The sequence below is a fragment of the Danio rerio genome, chromosome 5 (genome assembly GCF_049306965.1).
Source record: "Danio rerio strain Tuebingen ecotype United States chromosome 5, GRCz12tu, whole genome shotgun sequence".
Taxonomy (NCBI): domain Eukaryota; kingdom Metazoa; phylum Chordata; class Actinopteri; order Cypriniformes; family Danionidae; genus Danio; species Danio rerio.
In genome coordinates this window covers 60988767-61006488 of record NC_133180.1, presented here as the reverse complement: position 1 = coordinate 61006488, position 17722 = coordinate 60988767, and the positions used below count along the sequence as shown (strand labels likewise).

The following is a 17722-nucleotide window of genomic DNA, read 5'->3' as shown; positions in this document are numbered from 1 at the left end:
ATTTTAGTTTTGTTTTTTTTGTTCGTTTTTGTTAACTATAATAAGCTTGATTGCAGCTTCATCCAAGTCTTACTGTAACAGTAACAGCTGTTTATCTGATGTAATGCATGAGAAGCAAAAACCCACATGGGAACGGTGGGCGGGGAGAAACAGGTCATTTAAATTTAAAGCCACAGGCTACAAAAACAACTACCATGTATTCAGACACCAGAATAGGTAGATTCTGGAGCCTACAATAAATTATCTGATTGGTTTTTTAAACTGACAATTTACAGACACATTGAGGAGACAGAGACAGACACCAAAGGCTTATCTTACATATTTTAAAGGGGTAACACAGGTGCTCTTTAACTAAAAGTTAAGAGTATTCCTTTAAGTGAATTTATGGTGTGATCCACTCTCATCCAACCGTTAACTACTTAAACAGTCTTTTAGCAACCATCATTTACTGCCGTATGTATTTGTATTCACATAGCTGGAATGTTCAAGTAAGAATGTGAAAAGTCATGGACCGTTTATACTGTGTAACTTAACACTCCTAAGTGGTTTGCTTTGAGATGCAAAAATCCTAAAAATGTGATGCTAAAATATTTGTTTACAATATGCTAAAAGAGATTTGAGGCATTCACAAAGTATTGTGAAACAAAAGCTATTGCTTTTACTGCATTTATAATTTGTTATTTAGATGAAGCTAGATAGAGTAAACTAGCAAACAGAAAGACCTTGAACTGCAAATTTAAACTAAAAGTACCACAGCAATATGGACATTTCTAAAATGATCCACACTTACCCTATAGTAGTCGGTGCTGTACACATCTCTGGACATGCCAAAGTCTCCTATCTTTACAAGCAGGTTTTCCCCCACCAGGCAGTTGCGTGTGGCCAGGTCTCTGTGCACAAAATGCTGTGAAGCCAGATACACCATTCCTGCTGCTATCTGCTGAGCAATGTGCAGCATCTGAGGCTGAGTCAACTCCACCAGCAAACTCTGCTGTCCGTCTGCCATTAGCACCGCATCTGGACCATGAGCCCTATGGGGAAAAAAGCATATGCATTTATGGTGTGGTCAGTGTGAGGCAACAATGACAGACCTAAAATTTGGTGTCATTAACTATCGAGGAGATACAGCCTCAGATATAGTTTGGCATCTGTTGCACATTTAGCACAATTGTCAGGTGAAGTAAACAAAAACTGTTACACCTATCAACACAAATTCAATACATTTTTGTCAGCATGGTCTGAAGATGATCTGAGTCAAATTTGGTGCAAATCAGGCAAACGATGTAGGAGTTTAAAAAAGTAAGTTTTTTACTTAAAGCAATATGGCGGATAGAAAGTTCAGTTAGTTAAAGCATAATTGGTACCGATATTCTAAGGACAAACCAAAAAAAAATAACAAGATAAGTATCATAAGAAACTTTTTGAGCACCTTTGGGGCACAGTCTTAAAGACACATGCCTACTTTCATAACAATTTACCAATGCGTCCCTAAAATATAGCAATTTTTGGACTAATTCAAAATGGCCAACAGCCAAAATGACTGACCATGGGAAATCAGACATCATTCGACTAAAACGATGCAACTAAGTTTGGACCATGGTTGTGATAACACACCAAGTTTGATGTGAATGCATCAATACGTTATGAAAATAACACCTTAATTAAATTTTCGCAAGCTCTATGTACATTTTTTTTAACCTGAGTTTAATAAATTTTGGTCAGCATGTTCTGTAGATCTTGTAATTCATTTTGGTGAAAATCGGAAAAACGGCCTGGGACGACTTTGTTCAAACAGGTTTTACAAAAAATTCACAATAGTGAACACCTTTTTATGACTGAAAACAACACCATAGGGTGTGTTTGAGTTGGCCTGAGCCAAGGGATCAGAGGAAAAAAACTATTTTGATTATAGCCAATTGGGTTCAAAAGTTGTAAGGGTAAACATAAGTGAAACTTTGGACATGTAGTGGCGCTAGAGACTTAGAGTAAGAGAGTCCAAATTTGTCTTAAAGATCAGACTGTCCTCTATCAGTGTGCCAAAGTTTACGCAAATGCCACAAACGGTTCATAGGGTTGCCATACACTCCCAGAGCGAAAGAAGAAGAAGAGGAAGAAACCGAAAGAAAAATAATAAGAACCAGATAGGATACAACAGAGGAGGGCTAATTAATAATCATGACCCTTACAAATATGGTCAAAACCAACCATTTAATATAAGGGCTAATTTATAAGGTTTTTCTGGAGAATTTCTGCAATTACCTAAACCATACACCTTATTAAACATCAGAGAGCAATTCAACATATTCTATCAATGCATTCTGTGAAACATTTAAAACAAAAATGTGGGTGTTATAAATGTTGTCTCCAAACCTGAGAAACTTGTTGAGATCTCCGTGTTTCATGTACTCAAACACCATAATGAGGGGGTCACTTTCTACACACACGCCGTAAAATTTGACAATGTGCTCATGCTGCAGGTTGGTCAGGAGTTCTGCCTCTCTGTGGAAATCTGCTCGCCCACTTTCACTGGCTTCTTTCAAAGTCTGCAAGTTAAGAGATCACATGACTAGACAGAGTGCTTTACATCATTCATTCATTTCCTTCAGCTTACTCCCTTATTTATCAGAAGTCACCACAGCAGAATGAACCAGCAATTATTCCGGCATTTTTTTCACTTTCAGGGGCAACCCAGAACTGGGAAACAATTGCTTTACAATGTCATAATAATCATTTATTAGTTAACAATCAGTTTGGGCCCTTACCATGTTTTTGTAAATGCAGAGTTGAGAGATGACCTATAAGTTACTGATAACTCTGTTAAACAGTTAAAAAGATTCTGACAAAATTATCTTTGATATTTCTGGTTCAGGTCTTATTTTAGTGATCACCAGAAAGCTGAGAATTTCCTCACCTAAAAGAATTTGTTTCAGCAAGCAGTTATTATGACCTATAGTTATGTTGTAAAGTTAAATGAAAAAAAAACAAAAAAACAATGACAACATTGTTTTTCATGTCATCATGATTGTATTCGATCAGTGTAACTTATCAAAATGCAGTATTGTTTGTGGATTATACAGATGATACCTTATGAACAATTTTTTCAAAATATTTACAAAACTGTTTTCTATTTTTGCATTTAGCAAAGGCTGTGAAACACGATTTACACAGCCTGTTCAATGCATATGAAGAGTTCAGATGCAAAAGCCGCTGTACTATACGTAATATATGTTTGACAAATATTTTTGCTTCAAATCATCTAAATCGCAGCGTCAGCCCATTCAGAAATAAGTTTGTATGCAAAAGCCTCTAAGCACCACTTGCAAAGGCCGCTATGTCCTGAGAATCAGAAGATGCAAATCGAACTGTTTTCAATGTAACGGTGTGCTGATTTTATGAGGAGACTGTATTTATTCTGCTTTCAATAAGATTTTAAAAGATGAATTATGATGAACTAAATGAGCCTGTCCGACTGTCAGTGAATGGCAAATGAAAACCTCAAAACTACGTGCATTATAAGAAAAAGAAAACACTGTACAGTCGGAAGTGTGCCATGTTTTCATAACGTTTTGCCCAGTGACGCTACTTTGAATGAGTCTGACATTAAACAGCAACACCGATTCACGAAAGACGAAGTGAAGATGCCTTTCTTTTATCCCATATGAATGCTATGAGATATAATAGCATTTTCCATTTGCTTTTTCCCTGGCTTTTCAGGGGTTACCACAGCGGAATGAACAACCACTTACTTGACAGATTTATGTATTTTTATTTTAAGTGTTTTATGTTTGGTAAAATAATTTCTAATTGCATCGTTAGTGTTTTTCAGCTAATTACATTGTCTTGTGCCAAAATGTGGATTTAGAGGTTTTTGCAAAAAAGCACTGGATTTAGCAAAAGTAAATCTACCTTGTTAAAAACCAAAGAATTGTCTAAAGTTACAATAATGAAAAAAAAGTTATTTTATTTACTAGCAAATAACTTTATCATTCTCTCTAAAATGAAACTTCTGAACCTAATCATAGGAGCCTGATAGAAAATGCTAATTTACAAGAAAAAAAATCTGATGTTCTCTGGGATCGCACATAATATTTTGGCGTTATTACAGCACAAACATCTACCAATCGAGCTACACTACTCACAGATTTTGATGAAAGTTAATGAAATATTTACACTACCAGTCAAAATTTTGGGGTCAGATTTTTTATTATTAATTTTATTTATTAATTTCATTCATTCATTTTCTTTTTGACTTCTGGGGTCGCCACAGCGGAAAGAACCGCCAACTTATCCAGCACGTTTTTACGCAGCAGATGCCCTTCCAGCCGCAACCCATCTGGGAAACTTCCACACACACTCATACACTACGGACAATTTAGCTTACCCAATTCACCAGTACCGCATGTACTTTGGACAGTGGGGGAAACCGGAGCACCTGGAGGAAACCCACGCGAACGCAGGGAGAACATGCAAACTCCACACAAAAACGCCAACTGAGCCGAGGTTCGAACCAGCGACCCAGCAACCTTCTTGTTGTGAGCACTATTCTGTTCATCAAGGCGGTATTTATTAAATGTAAAACAAATAGTCAAATACTTATTATTAAATATATATTTATTACTTATTGTTTGTAGTTTCAAATGAAAATATTACTCCAATCATTATTGCTCTTATTAATATTACCATTAACAATAATAATAATAATAATAATAATAATATTATAATTATTTCTGAACGATCATGTGACTCTAAAGACTGGAGTAATGAAGCTGGAAATTCTTTGAAAATCTTTAAAATCACTGGCATAATTTATTACATTAAATTATAAAAGACTTTATAATTACTTTAAAGTGCAGTAACATTGCACAATTTTATAATTTGTACTGTATTTTTGATCAAATAAATGCAGCCTTGGTGAGCAGGAAAAGCTTATTTTAAAACATTTAAAAATCCTGCTGACCCCAAACTTTTGACTGATAGTGCGCATGCTTCTTACCCCTAAAAACTGTGTCCAACATTTTCTGTATTCAAACAGGTCTAAGATGGAAATCATGGTGCTTGGCTTGCCCTATAGGTTGTGTAATGTAATGTAATGTAATGTGTATTTATATAGCGCATTTATTGTGTATGGCCATACACCCAAAGCGCATCACAATCATGAGGGGAGTCTCTTTACACCACCACCAGTGTGCAGCATCCACTTGGATAATGCGACGGCAGCCACAGGACATTGGCGCCAGTACGCTCACCACACACCAGCTATTGGTGGAGTGAAGAGACAGCAATAGAGCCAGTTCGGTGAATGGGGATGATTAAGAGGTCATGATGGGTAAGGGCCTATTGAGGGACTTTGGCCAGGACACCGGGGTTACACCCCTACTTTTTACGAGAAGTGCCATGGGATTTTTAATGACCACAAAGAGTCAGGACCTCGGTTTAACATCTCATCCGCAAGACGGCACCCACTGACAGTGTAGTGTCCCCTTCACGTTTTCTGGAGCATCAGGACTCACACAGACCACAGGTTGAGCGCCCCCTGCTGGCCTCACTAACACCACTTCCAACAGCAACCTAGCTTTCCCATATGGTCTCCCATCCAGGTACTGACTAGGCTCAGCCCAGCTTAGCTACAGTGAGTAACCGGTCTTGGGCTGCAGGGTGATACGGCTGTTTCTGTGTAGCATTCTTATGAAGAAATTATCTACTCACAGAACATTATTTATCAATATGTGGTCCTTTTTGGCTTTGGTGAATTTCTCACAACACTAGTTCATTTCTGCACAGCAGTAAATGCATTTCTCAAAACAATTAGTGCAAACTGCAAAACCTAGTTGATAACCTGCAAAAGCGCGTCACTTGATCAAAACGGATTGCTCATTCCTCAAAAGCAAGTAATGATGTCAATGAATGTGTCTCTGTCATCAAGATGAAAAGTCCTGACACCATTGTTTATGAACAAGATAGTCAAATGGCTTTGTCATGTTTTCATTATGACAGTTTACTCTCTACATTATTTTCAATGCAAAAAGAAGTCCGATTTTGGTGACACTTCCTGAAAATGCTCAAGACAGCACTATATACTATTTATACTGCATATATATATATATATATATATATATATATATATATATATATATATATATATATATATATATTCAGCATTTTAGTGAGTGCAAGACACTAAATATGTATGTTTCACATATTTACTGCATTTGCTCTTGGCAATTCTAATTTATTCACAGCAATATGCAAAAGAATAAAACACCCTTATTTACAACAAACATAAACTCCCTTTGGGTAGAGCTGTGTACAATTACAGTCCATATTGGAACTGAAACATACACAGGTCTGTAAATCATTCATCAAATTGTTCATTTTAGAAGACATTTTCAGAGAAAAAGAAAAACCTTAAAAAATGTTAATTTGCTAGACAGACACAAGTAATGAAATGAGGACTATTAGTTTTATTTGAAACGACTATTCAGCATTCACAAGTTTAGTTAATTTTGAATGACATGACATAAGCATGATAATGTTATAAAACAGCAGGAAGTTGAATGAAAGCAATTCATGCATGTCCAAAAGCATTTACAATTTGTTGGAAGGAATGAGAAGCTGCTACTATGATGTGCACAAATGACTAATTATTTTGAGAAATGCATTAACTGTTATGCAAATGTAAATAGTGTTGTGAGAAATGCACCAAAGCCACTGAGAAAAACTGTAAGATATAACATAGTGTAATATAATGCTGTGCAAATGTCCCATACCTTAACAGCCACCAAAATCTTCTCTTGGTCAGGAGACAAGTTGTAGCATTCAGCTAAGAACACTTTCCCGAAAGCCCCCTCTCCCAGCTCCCTCTTCAGTAAAATGTTGTGACGCTTTATATGTTGGACAACTGCAAAATAATGAATAATAAAACACATGAATACTAAAACACTAACAGTGAAAACTCCAATTTCTTCAAAACGTTTGAAAAGGGGTTGGTCAAAAGCTGTAGAATTATCACTTTATTAATAAGAGCATGTTTTTCGTATGTTGCAATTCAGTTACTAGGGTGTTCTGGCTGACATGATTCAAAAAAGATACAGAGGTAAAACATATTTAGATTTGCATGGATTAATAATTCATTATAAAACCACCAATATTCCCTATAAGAGTGGGTAAATTTTGACCTTGTGCTGACTAAACCTTTTTAGCAGTAGTATGGCATGCTTGCCTAAATAAACATCTCTAATCAGGTGTTGGTAGAACACACTGGATTTAAAATAAAGAATGCTTGCAGAAATCTACAGTTCAACAGTGATTAAGTTACACAGCGTCAGCCACCCCTGATATCATCACCATGGTGATAGAAAGGGAGGTTTCTATGACAACTGACCAGTGGCAACCTAGGCTGGAATCTATTTGAGAGAATGAAGTGTGGCTGGTGCGACCCCACACCCCACTGCAACTCACGAGTGTCCGATTTCAGCATGCTGCCAGGGTTGCGGAAGTACTGAGGGTTCTCAATGACTGGAATCTTTGTCATTCCAATAATAACTGCATCAGGACCCATCTCCGAGGATGATGGCGTGTTGTTGCCGTTGGAAACGTGGTGGAGCGGGCTGGCAGAGTCATCATCATTACTAATGACAGACGAGGAGCCTGGTGGAAAGGGCAAAAAAAAAAAAAAAAAAAAAAACACAGACCAGTCAATAATTCAGTACAATACAACAAATCCACAAGATCAATCTATATATATAAATAGGAAATGATGTTCAAATTAGAGAACATTCCTTTGTCTATACTAATAATTTTGAACAAATATTTAAATTAGTATGAAACTGGTGTGGTGTGTTAGACTAAAGTTAAATGCTGGCCATTAATAAACTATTCATTTATGTAATGTAAAATATTTTAAACGCAACGAGATATTAAACTAGAAACCATGGAAAGCACTTTCAATGAAAAATAAATTCTATATCACGAGCCAAACCATTGCTTTAATTTATAAAAAAATTTTTTTAAAAATTTTCTAAAACAAGGGTTAAGTATCTTTTGAACAAAATATGTGTATTATACACTGTTAGACCTTACTGGGCTTTTTTACAGTAGAATACTGGCAACATTTAAGTCACCGTAAGAGACATTTAACAGTAACTGGCAACAGTGTTCCCAGTAAATTACTGTAACCGAACCATTACAGTGAGTAACTGGCAACAGTGTGGCCAGTAAATTACTATAACAAAACAGTAGCTGTGACTATCTGGCAATACAGCTTACAGTAAATCACTGTACTGTACTGTTACTACTCACAGCATAAAACTGCATACACATTAATAGTATATCTTATATACAGTAGTAGTTACTGTACTGTTACTAAAATTAATCAGTATTATGTATGGTTATTTTAAAAAATAGAAAGCATATAAGTTCTTTAAAAATGTATTTTATTGATTTGCCAGAAAACAAATATACAACAGAAAAAGCATCACAAAATTACAGAAATCAATTCAATTCATGGTTATTTCTATAGCATTTTATAATGTAGATTGTGTCAAAGCAGCTTAACATAGAAGATTATAGGAAATTGAAACAGCGTAGTTCAGTTTTCAGAGTTGAAGTTTAGTTTAGTTCAGTTCAGTGTGGTTTAATTTTCACTGCTGAAAATCCAAACACTGAAGAGCAAATCTATCTAAATCACTGGATATTACTATGTTTTCCATTTACAATGTAATCTTAAATAAAGAACACATGTAGTGTATACAGCATATTTTCAAAGCAATAGCCAACATTTAACAATCACATAACCAATAAATAATATAAAATAAAGTCCATCCAAAACAGTTTTTTTTGAGCACTGATCCTCATGTTGTTCCAAACCTGTAGCAATAATAAAAAAAACAAAAAAATTAAATCACCATTATGCACTTTTATTTAATTAAGTTTATGCATTTATCACAACATACCCCTTTTACTTACTTAATCAGAAGTTTTACACTCAAATTTTGTGAGGCTCAGCAAAAATGCATGTACATGAAGATTTACATCAGGAACTTTTCTTTTAACACTTGACTCAGTTTGTGGCTCATTCCACATTGCGAAGCACACTGCCCTATCTGGATTAATTCTCACATAGAATCTGATAAAACATTTAACATTGTTTTACTCATAATCAAGTATGCATACCACATATACAGTATATACAATTAAAGTCAAAATTGTTAGCCCTCCTCTGAAATTGTAATTCTTTTAAAAATACTTATCAAGTGCTGCTTAATGGAGAGAAGATTTTGTAACATTTTTAAACAATAGTTTTGATAATTAAATTGTTTTGTCTTTGCCATGATGATAGTACATATTGTACTAGTTATTTTTCAAAATATTAGTATTCAGCTTAACATGCCAACTTAAGTAACTAGGCAAGTCATTGGACAACAGTGGCTTGTTCTGTAGTCAATAAAAAATTCTTAAGGGGTTATGATTATTGGCCTTACTTTTTTTATACATATTTTAATAAATGAACTGATTTTATTCTAGCCAAATAAGAAAATACAAATGAGAACAAAAACATAGAAAAAAATTGGAATTTGTCCTTGGTCTGTTAAAAATCGCTTGTGAAATGTGCAAAAAAAAAAAAAAAAAAAACTAAATTCACAGAAGGGCTAATAATTTTGCAATCAACCGTATCTCGTCCATATATAATAGTTACCTTTACATAAGCTCTAGTGTGATGCTGGCTGTCTCCTGATGTTATGTTAAAAACATAAAAGGAACCAAAAAACACAGAAAGGGCTGGAGAGAAAATCAGCTGCTCATCAATGCAATGAGTCACTCTGCCCTCAATGCTGACCATCCACTTTGTTGAGTTTGGAAGCATATCTCCTGAAATGTGAAAAGTCACCACAAAACTGTTAAGAAAGTCACTAACTTTACTCACACACAAATACAAACACACACACATTATTTGGATTATATACTAAATTACACAATACAGTGGATGTTATTAACGTCTACACCCTAAAGCTTTACGTTTTTTGCAAATAATATATTTGGTTACAAAATTTTGACTTCTGAAAAAATAATAGGGCGTCGTTAAGTCCGGTAAACAGACCACAAAGTGTCCCTGAGGCAGGCTATGCGGAGAAGAGGGAATTTGCTCTTTACCCGGTGGAGGACCAGGCATCACAACACCAAATAGTGAATTTCAGTGCTAGGCTGCTGGTCTTGTGGCTGGCGGTCGCCAAATTCTTAATAAAAGAGCACTTTTCTCTTTCCCCAAGAATGTGTCAGCCTGAACAGTGCCAGTCTGGGACGCCCTGCCTTTGAGCTCGCAGGATCGATGTACCTTGCCAGCGGCTCTGAGTGTGCTGGAGGACAGTCTCCCTGGTTGAGCCCTCCCACTCCGTGCTGCCCACTTGTGCGAGCTCTGCCAGCCTGGTTATTGCTAGCCAGCCCGTCGCAATGGCTCATTCGCACGATCAGAATTAGCTAGGCAATTCAGTTTGCCATAAGGCCTCCCAAGTTCACAGGTCTATATTTAACCAGGGCCAGTTCAATCTCCGCCCCTGACCAAGACCTGTGCATTTTGAACCACTGTCTGCACAAGCTGCGGCTCAGAATGATCACACAGAGGCGCATCCTCCAGTGCGTCTGTCCTCAGAATTGGTTTGCAGCAATAGGCCTGAAGGATGCATACTTTTATGTTGTCATTCTTCCACGCCACCACTAATTTCTACGGTTTGCTGCATTCGAGGGTCGAGCTTGGCAGTATAAAGTCCTCCCCTTCGGGCTCTCTCTGTCGACGCAAGTTTTCACCAAGCTTGCGGAGGGTGCCCTAGCGCCCCTTCAGCTTGCAGGCATCTGCATACGCAATTATCTTGACGACTGGCTGATTTAAACGCACTCACGGGATCAATTGATTATGCATTAAGACAGGGTGCTCCAGCACCTCGACATGCTGAGGTTTTAGGTCAACCGAGAAAAGAGCAAACTTGTCCCCATGCAGAGAATCTTTTTTCTCGGGTTGGAGCTGGACTCGATCACCATGATGGCATGCCTCTCCTAAGATGGCGGCATGCTGATGCTGACCCGTCTAAGAGAGTTTGACAGGAAAACTGTGGTCTTTCTGAAATTATTTGGCATCCGTAGCTGCTGTCACGCTGCTTGGATTGCTCAATATGAGACCGCTTCAGCACTGGCTTCACGATCTGGTGATCATGGCACGCGGGCATGCACTGAGTGACGGTCACTCTGCTGTGTCGCCACGCACTTAGTCTTTGGTCGAACCCGGCATTTGTACAAGCTGGAGTGTCTCTAGAACAAGTGTCCAAGCATGTCGTCTTCTCAACGGATGCTTCCAGCACGGGCTGGGGGGCCATGTGTTGCTGGCATGCAGCTGCGGGTCTGTGGAAAGGAACCCGGCGGCATTAGCATATCAATTGCCTGGAGCTGTTGGCAGTGTATCTCACTCTGCGCCATTTTTTACCGGTGCTAGAGAGGAAGCACATGCTGATCAGGACAGACAGCACGGCGGCGGTGGTATATATCAACCATATGGAGGGTATCCACTCCCGCCGCATATCTCAGCTCACTCACCGTCTTCTCCTCTGAAGTCAAATGCGGCTGAAATTGCCGTTCCATTCACATCCCTGGAGACTCAAATTCCAAGTCACTGATGGCTGGAGGGCGACATGAATTTATCATTTGGCACTGACAAATGTACGTTTCCTGCATTAGGTTGTCCACATCAGACAGTTTAACAGATCTTGGGCCTTTAGTTTGAAAAATTTCTAATATAATATAAATTTTCTCTTCTCTTAAAGAGATGTGCGGTCTCTTCATCAGACATGGAAGTAGGTTGCCATTTGATGCATCCAGCTTTCATCTGATCTTTTTGACTGTGCAACTGCTCAGTTGTTGTTCTTCTGTGTTTTTTAGGATGACAAATCCTATGTGCTACATTGTGTCTAAAAATAATATCAACTCTGGTTTTCAGCTGTCTTTGAAAAGAACTTTTCTCCATTGTTCTCCTTCTTCTGTAATGTCTCCAAATGTTGTGTTTAGAAAAGATGTTTCTTGCCACTTTCCTACAGTCTGCCAAGTTTGGGTTTGGGCAATATTCTATCATGGCTGCCACAACAATCCTTACAAACTTCCTTCTCGGTACAAGTGGAGTCTTCTCCTTTTTGGATACTGCATGAAGAAGTGCTTCAGACATGCGTTCCTAAGGAATTTGAAATATACTAAGCAAATTAGAATTCACAGGTGTGTACGATGTGGATGGCTGTTCAGATTGTAAGCTGGGTGGGATTAATGTGGTGAGCTCAACTTGATCCAGTTGGCCTCTAGACACTTCGGAAACTACAGAAGAACAAAGTAAAAAGTTTTACATCTCAGTAGACACCGTATATACATATATATTTTATTTATTTATTTAATCTTGTAGATAATTCTACAAAAAAGAAAATGAGTCTTACCTTTTTGTTTGAATTCAATTAAGAATTTTCCACATTGTAGTGGATTTAAGACGTCCTGAAGATCAGACATATCAACTAGTGCAAGGTCCTGTGTGTTCTCAACACCCACCACAAAACATAGGTGATTGATGTCTAATTCAGGGAGGACTCTCTTTATTTCCTGTTGGATCAGTTCTGTGCCAGAAGTTAAAAAGAGTACACCGAGTGATGTAAGGACACCACAGAAAGCCCTGCCACTTTATAAATTGGAAGGGGCTTGTAATCTAACAGACTGTCAAAATTAACACACACATTATTTTGCACAGGTATAAAGAGAGTAAAGGCCAAGGTCAGACAAAAGAACAGATTCATACAGTTCAGTAAGAAAGTAGACATCAGTCAGACTAATGAGTATCACAGATATTTTACCAAAGACATAACCACGACTGTTATGGTCTACAACAACAATGTGGCCATTGGCATATTTGGGTACTTTATAAACCACCCCTGATACTTCTTATGTATTCTGAGAAACCCAGTTAGCCGCCTTTATTGCATTTTGTATTTCTGTATTCAATAACTGACTATTGTTCATGTGATTCACTGACAGACTGAATTTTAGGAGGAAATAACTGACCAGAATCTAAATAGAACTGGAGCAACTGATGTCTTTCTTTGTCAAGGTTTTACAAAGATGCACATAATTCTTAAGTAGGAATGCTTGCTTTTGAACCTAAGCATCCACAACCGATTCAGTGTGTCAAGGCTCGTACAGAACACAGAGAGGTTGCCGTTCAAATCAAAAGAGATAAACGTAAGCTAAAGAACACATTAACCTGGCAAAGTGTAACAAAACAGGGCAGGTATAAGTAGAGAGATGATTTACATCAAAATAGAAACAGGTGAGCAATGCATGCGTGCCAGCGCTAATTGTAAGAGGAAACAGATGAAGTGAACAACAGTGAAGATATGATGAAACCTGACTAATGACACAGTGGTCCAAAGTATAGAAAAAGGTCTGCCTAGTGCAACAGGTAATGATGTTTTGCTTTTAGTCTTTCATCAGGAAACAAGGAAATTGTTTTAAAAACTTGAGGTAGCCAATCTCATAGTGACTTATTTTGTAAGCACAAATAAGCTCAACAATTTTCTTCAGTTTAAGGCACAACTGCCATACAGTACCTCACTATCCATGGGGTTTTTAATTTATCTTCTTATATAAATTGGTAAGAGCCTGAAGAAACACTAAGGGCCTCATGTACAAAGACTTGCGTTGAATTCATACAAAAACCTTGCGTACGCAAGTAAGAAATTCAGAAGTGTGACACACAGCGTACACGGAATCTCACATATATTTTCTTTGTACATCCAAATTAACGTAACACTGAGCGCACTTGCACGAGTGCAAAACCCCTCCCTGCCTCCTCCCCCTAATAAATATGGTAAAGACTCTACTAAGGCAAAACCAAACGAGAAGAGAAGAACACCGTCAAAGTGTGGACAGAAAAGGCGGGGGAACAGGGGATGCTGAACTAACACCCTTTAAGGAGAGAGTTGCCTGAAATGGGGCGCATGCACGGAAAGTATGGAGTAGTCGAGTTTTTTTGAGCTAATCTCTGATAACATTGAATTTGGAGGATAACTCCATTTTTCGTGTCTTTATTTTATTTAATAACAATTAGTAATATCTTGGATTTATTATTAATAGTTGGAAGTAGAATTTCATTTATTTTTGTAACTTTTTTAATGTTTTTGTCGACTTTTCCTGATTCATTGCATGTTCAATCATGGCATCTAGAAAGTCTTCAAAAACGGTGGCTGCTGTCAGGGATAAAGTCGACACTCTGGGCGTACTCACACTATGTACAGTTGCCTCGAACCGGGTCAAAGCACGCTTGTCCCATCTCCCTCGACGGCCAGCACTCACATTACAATTTGGCCAGGGAACGCTTACGTCATCGATGCTGCGCTGTTCAGTAAGCGATCTCTCTCAGTACAGTGGAGATTTCTCTAGTTATATCACTTTAGTCCTTGGGGAAGCAGTGACATGCAGTCAGATATTTCGCCGAACAGATCAGCCACTTTTGACGCTCATAAACAATCATAAAGACCTTGTGCAGCAGGAATTAGGAGGTTTGCTGAAGGTGCGCAGCTGTCATGTAGTGAGGGGTTTGCATATTTGATAAACTACGGCAGTTTGCGTTCACTGAACAGTAAGAATGATTAAATAATCCATATGAAACAGTCCATTAAAAGTCACGTCTCGCTTTCAGTTTCGGGCTTTGGTGCGTTTTGCACTCACACACAAGCGTACGCCACCAATGCCCAAGTGAACCACGAGCCTCTTCCACTTCTTCCAACCGGGCCAGGGCCGGCCAAGTGAACCATGCCTGAGCACGATTCAGCGCACTCACACTTCTCAAACCATCCGGGAAAGGGGCCTGGGCACGGTACGGATAGCATAGTGTGAGTAGGCCCTCTATCTCAGGCAATGTGCGTCAAAATCGATCGGGCACATCATGCCCTACTGCCCAAGTCATCTGCGGGTCAAAGACCCCGCACTATCATTGCAAAAGTTCATCATGATCGGGACAAAGATTTAATTATTTGCCTGAGAACGGAGAATTTCCTGCTAAAGTACAAGGGTAGCCAGATATATATTTTTCCTGACTATACTCCCGAGGTCACTGTGCAGCGCCGAACTTTTATTCCGATCACACGAGCTTTACGCTTTTTTAGCTAGCAAGAAATGGTCGCTGCGCTTTCCAGCAAAATTGATGTTGACTCAAAATGGAAAGTCGCCGTCCTTCACATCTCCTGAAGATGCAAAAAAGTTTGTGGAAATCCTTTCTAATTTTTCGATCTGATTCCTGGTCAGGAATAGTTCTACGACCATCGCGCCTAGATGTTTAGACTATGACTGATAGTTTTTTTTCTTCCTGACACACGAGGTAGTGGACCCCCTCAAGTTTTTTTTTTTTTCTCTTACCGAAGGTTGCTATTTTTATTTTTAAGTTTATTTGTGTGGCTGCTATTTTTTCATTTAACAGACCTAGGTAAGATTTGTGCTCTTTGCTTTGTCCTCTTGCTGGCTCCATGAAGATGGGGGTGTTGGATAATAGGAATCATTTTTATTACTATTTTTCTTTTTTTCTTTTAATCAAACAATTATTTGTATTGGTCATGTAAGGGTCATATATTTCTAATGTTGTGTGTGAGTGCTGTGCATACTAATTAGAATTTTTGCAGAAGTAGATAGATGCGGGTCCAAAATTAAATTCAGCTCTGCAGAAACTTCCTGTCTGAAGAGAGGTGTTAAAACTGAACACAGAGCACAAAAGGTTGTATGCTTTTTTGTTGTGCAGAGAATTCATAGAAAAAGAGGAAGTATGTCGAAGGTGCGGCCAATGGAGGACTGAACAATGACTGACAAGTGACGTTACACCACCCGTTAAGATCAGTTGTGTATATATGCTGTAGTCAGGAAATGTATGTTAGTTGCGAACCTCTTGAATTTATTTCTTGTATTGCATTGGGGTAATGTAACCCAGAGCTCTGTCATCGAATTATTCATTTGTATCTAATAAATTACTAATATTTTTGGCATTGAAGAAAAAACTCTCCCGACCTTTTCTTATTGAACACGCATGGAATGGGCTATATATTCCAACAGGGGAAAATGCTGTTCTGCACTGGGGTTTTGGGTAGGGTTGTTACCACATTGTTTTATGTTGCGCTAATTGTTTACTGCACTTATAAGTCTTCATTTTTTAAGTCTTTATAAGTCTTACTTTTTTTTAAAAAGTCGTTTTTATTTCGCTCTCATTCAGTAATATCAGATCCAGAGGAAAGATATGTTATTGTATCGGACTGTATTAACAATGTTCCAATTACATGTGTTAATGTGTATGGACCCAACATTGATGACTCTGCTTTTTTAGGAAATTATTTGGACTCCTTCCAATACAAATGCTACTAACATAATCACAGGATACTCGCGGGAGACTTCAATTGTTATTTAGATTCTTATCTTGATCGCTTTTCAGCTTGTGTTCCTTCTCCTATCCAGTCTGTTGGGGTTCTAAATAGTCTTATTAAATCAATGAATTTTGTGGATGTATGGAGATAATTGAATCCTACTGGTCGGGATTACTCTTTATTTTCTCAAGCTCACAAATCTTAGTCTCACATGAACTATTTTATTATTGACTCCAAAATGATTAAAGATGTTGTCCAATCTAAATACCTAATTTCGGACCATAGCCCTGTCTCACTAGTTTAAGACTATCTTTACCAAAAAACCAATGTTGTTGGCGTTTTAACCCCAATTTGCTAATGGATAAACAGTTTACCTCATTTCTTTCAAATCGGCTGAGTCAATTTTTAGAGACCAATGTTAAAGGGGACGTATCTGACTCATGTTTGTGGAAAACTTGTAAAGTGGTTTTGAGAGGATATATTATTGCTTTTGAATCTGCACGTAAAAAGGAATGACGCAAACGGCTATTTGAGATTGAAAATATCCCTTCTTCCTTAGAAATAGCTTTTCAAGAATCCCAAGCATAATCAGACCTTAATGCAATTTTAAAAAAGAAATATGAATATAATTCAATTCTGAGTGATCAGGTCTCTAATGTACTATTGAAGCTTAAACAGAAACATTTTGAACTCAGTGACAGAGCAGATACATTTCTTGCTCGTCAGCTAAAAGGGGTGCAGGCCAGTCGTGCCATTCATCAAATAAGAGCTCAAAATGGTGATTTGGTAACGCATCCTAAAGAAATCAATGACTGTTTTACAGAATTTTATAAGCATCTTTATTCTTCAACCAGTTCAGTGATGAGTGACATGGGACATAGCTTTCTCAATAAAGTGAATTTTCCAAAGCTCAGTAATAGTGCTAAAAAGGAACTAGAACAACCTTTTGATCCTAGTGAAGTTCTGGGGGCAATTAATTCCCTTCCCAATAGAAAGGCCACAGGTCCAGATGGGTATGGAATTAAATTTTATAAAACAAATGAATCTACATTGGCTCCTCTCCTGTTTCGTTTGTTAAATCATTCAATTGAACTGAATAAGTTTCCTGCTTCTTTATATAAAGTGTATATGTGTCTTTTTGAGAAAAAAAAAAAAGACAGAGATGATACTGAGCCCGCTAATTATAGACCAATTAGTCTTAACAGTCATCAAAAGGTTATCGCTAAAATGTTGGCTACTCGATTAAACAAACATGTGGATTCATTAATTAATTCTGATTAAACTGGCTTTATTTTAGGAAGATT

At 37.7% G+C, this 17722-nt stretch overlaps 2 protein-coding genes across 5 annotated transcripts in view; both read right to left on the bottom strand.

Annotated features, from left to right (window-relative positions):
* LOC141385623 (uncharacterized) overlaps window positions 1-17722 on the bottom strand; it is a 355697-nt gene that overhangs the window by 170528 nt on the left and 167447 nt on the right. The gene's annotated exons all lie outside the window — the stretch shown is intronic.
* ntrk2b (neurotrophic tyrosine kinase, receptor, type 2b) overlaps window positions 1-17722 on the bottom strand; it is a 66425-nt gene that overhangs the window by 15791 nt on the left and 32912 nt on the right. For all 4 annotated transcript variants that reach the window (XM_073951016.1, XM_073951014.1, XM_073951015.1 and 1 more), the window contains 4 exon segments: window positions 7459-7647; window positions 6768-6898; window positions 2371-2543; window positions 791-1031 (listed from right to left, as the gene is read on the bottom strand). In XM_073951016.1, the coding sequence (XP_073807117.1) occupies window positions 791-1031; window positions 2371-2543; window positions 6768-6898; window positions 7459-7647 (734 nt within the window).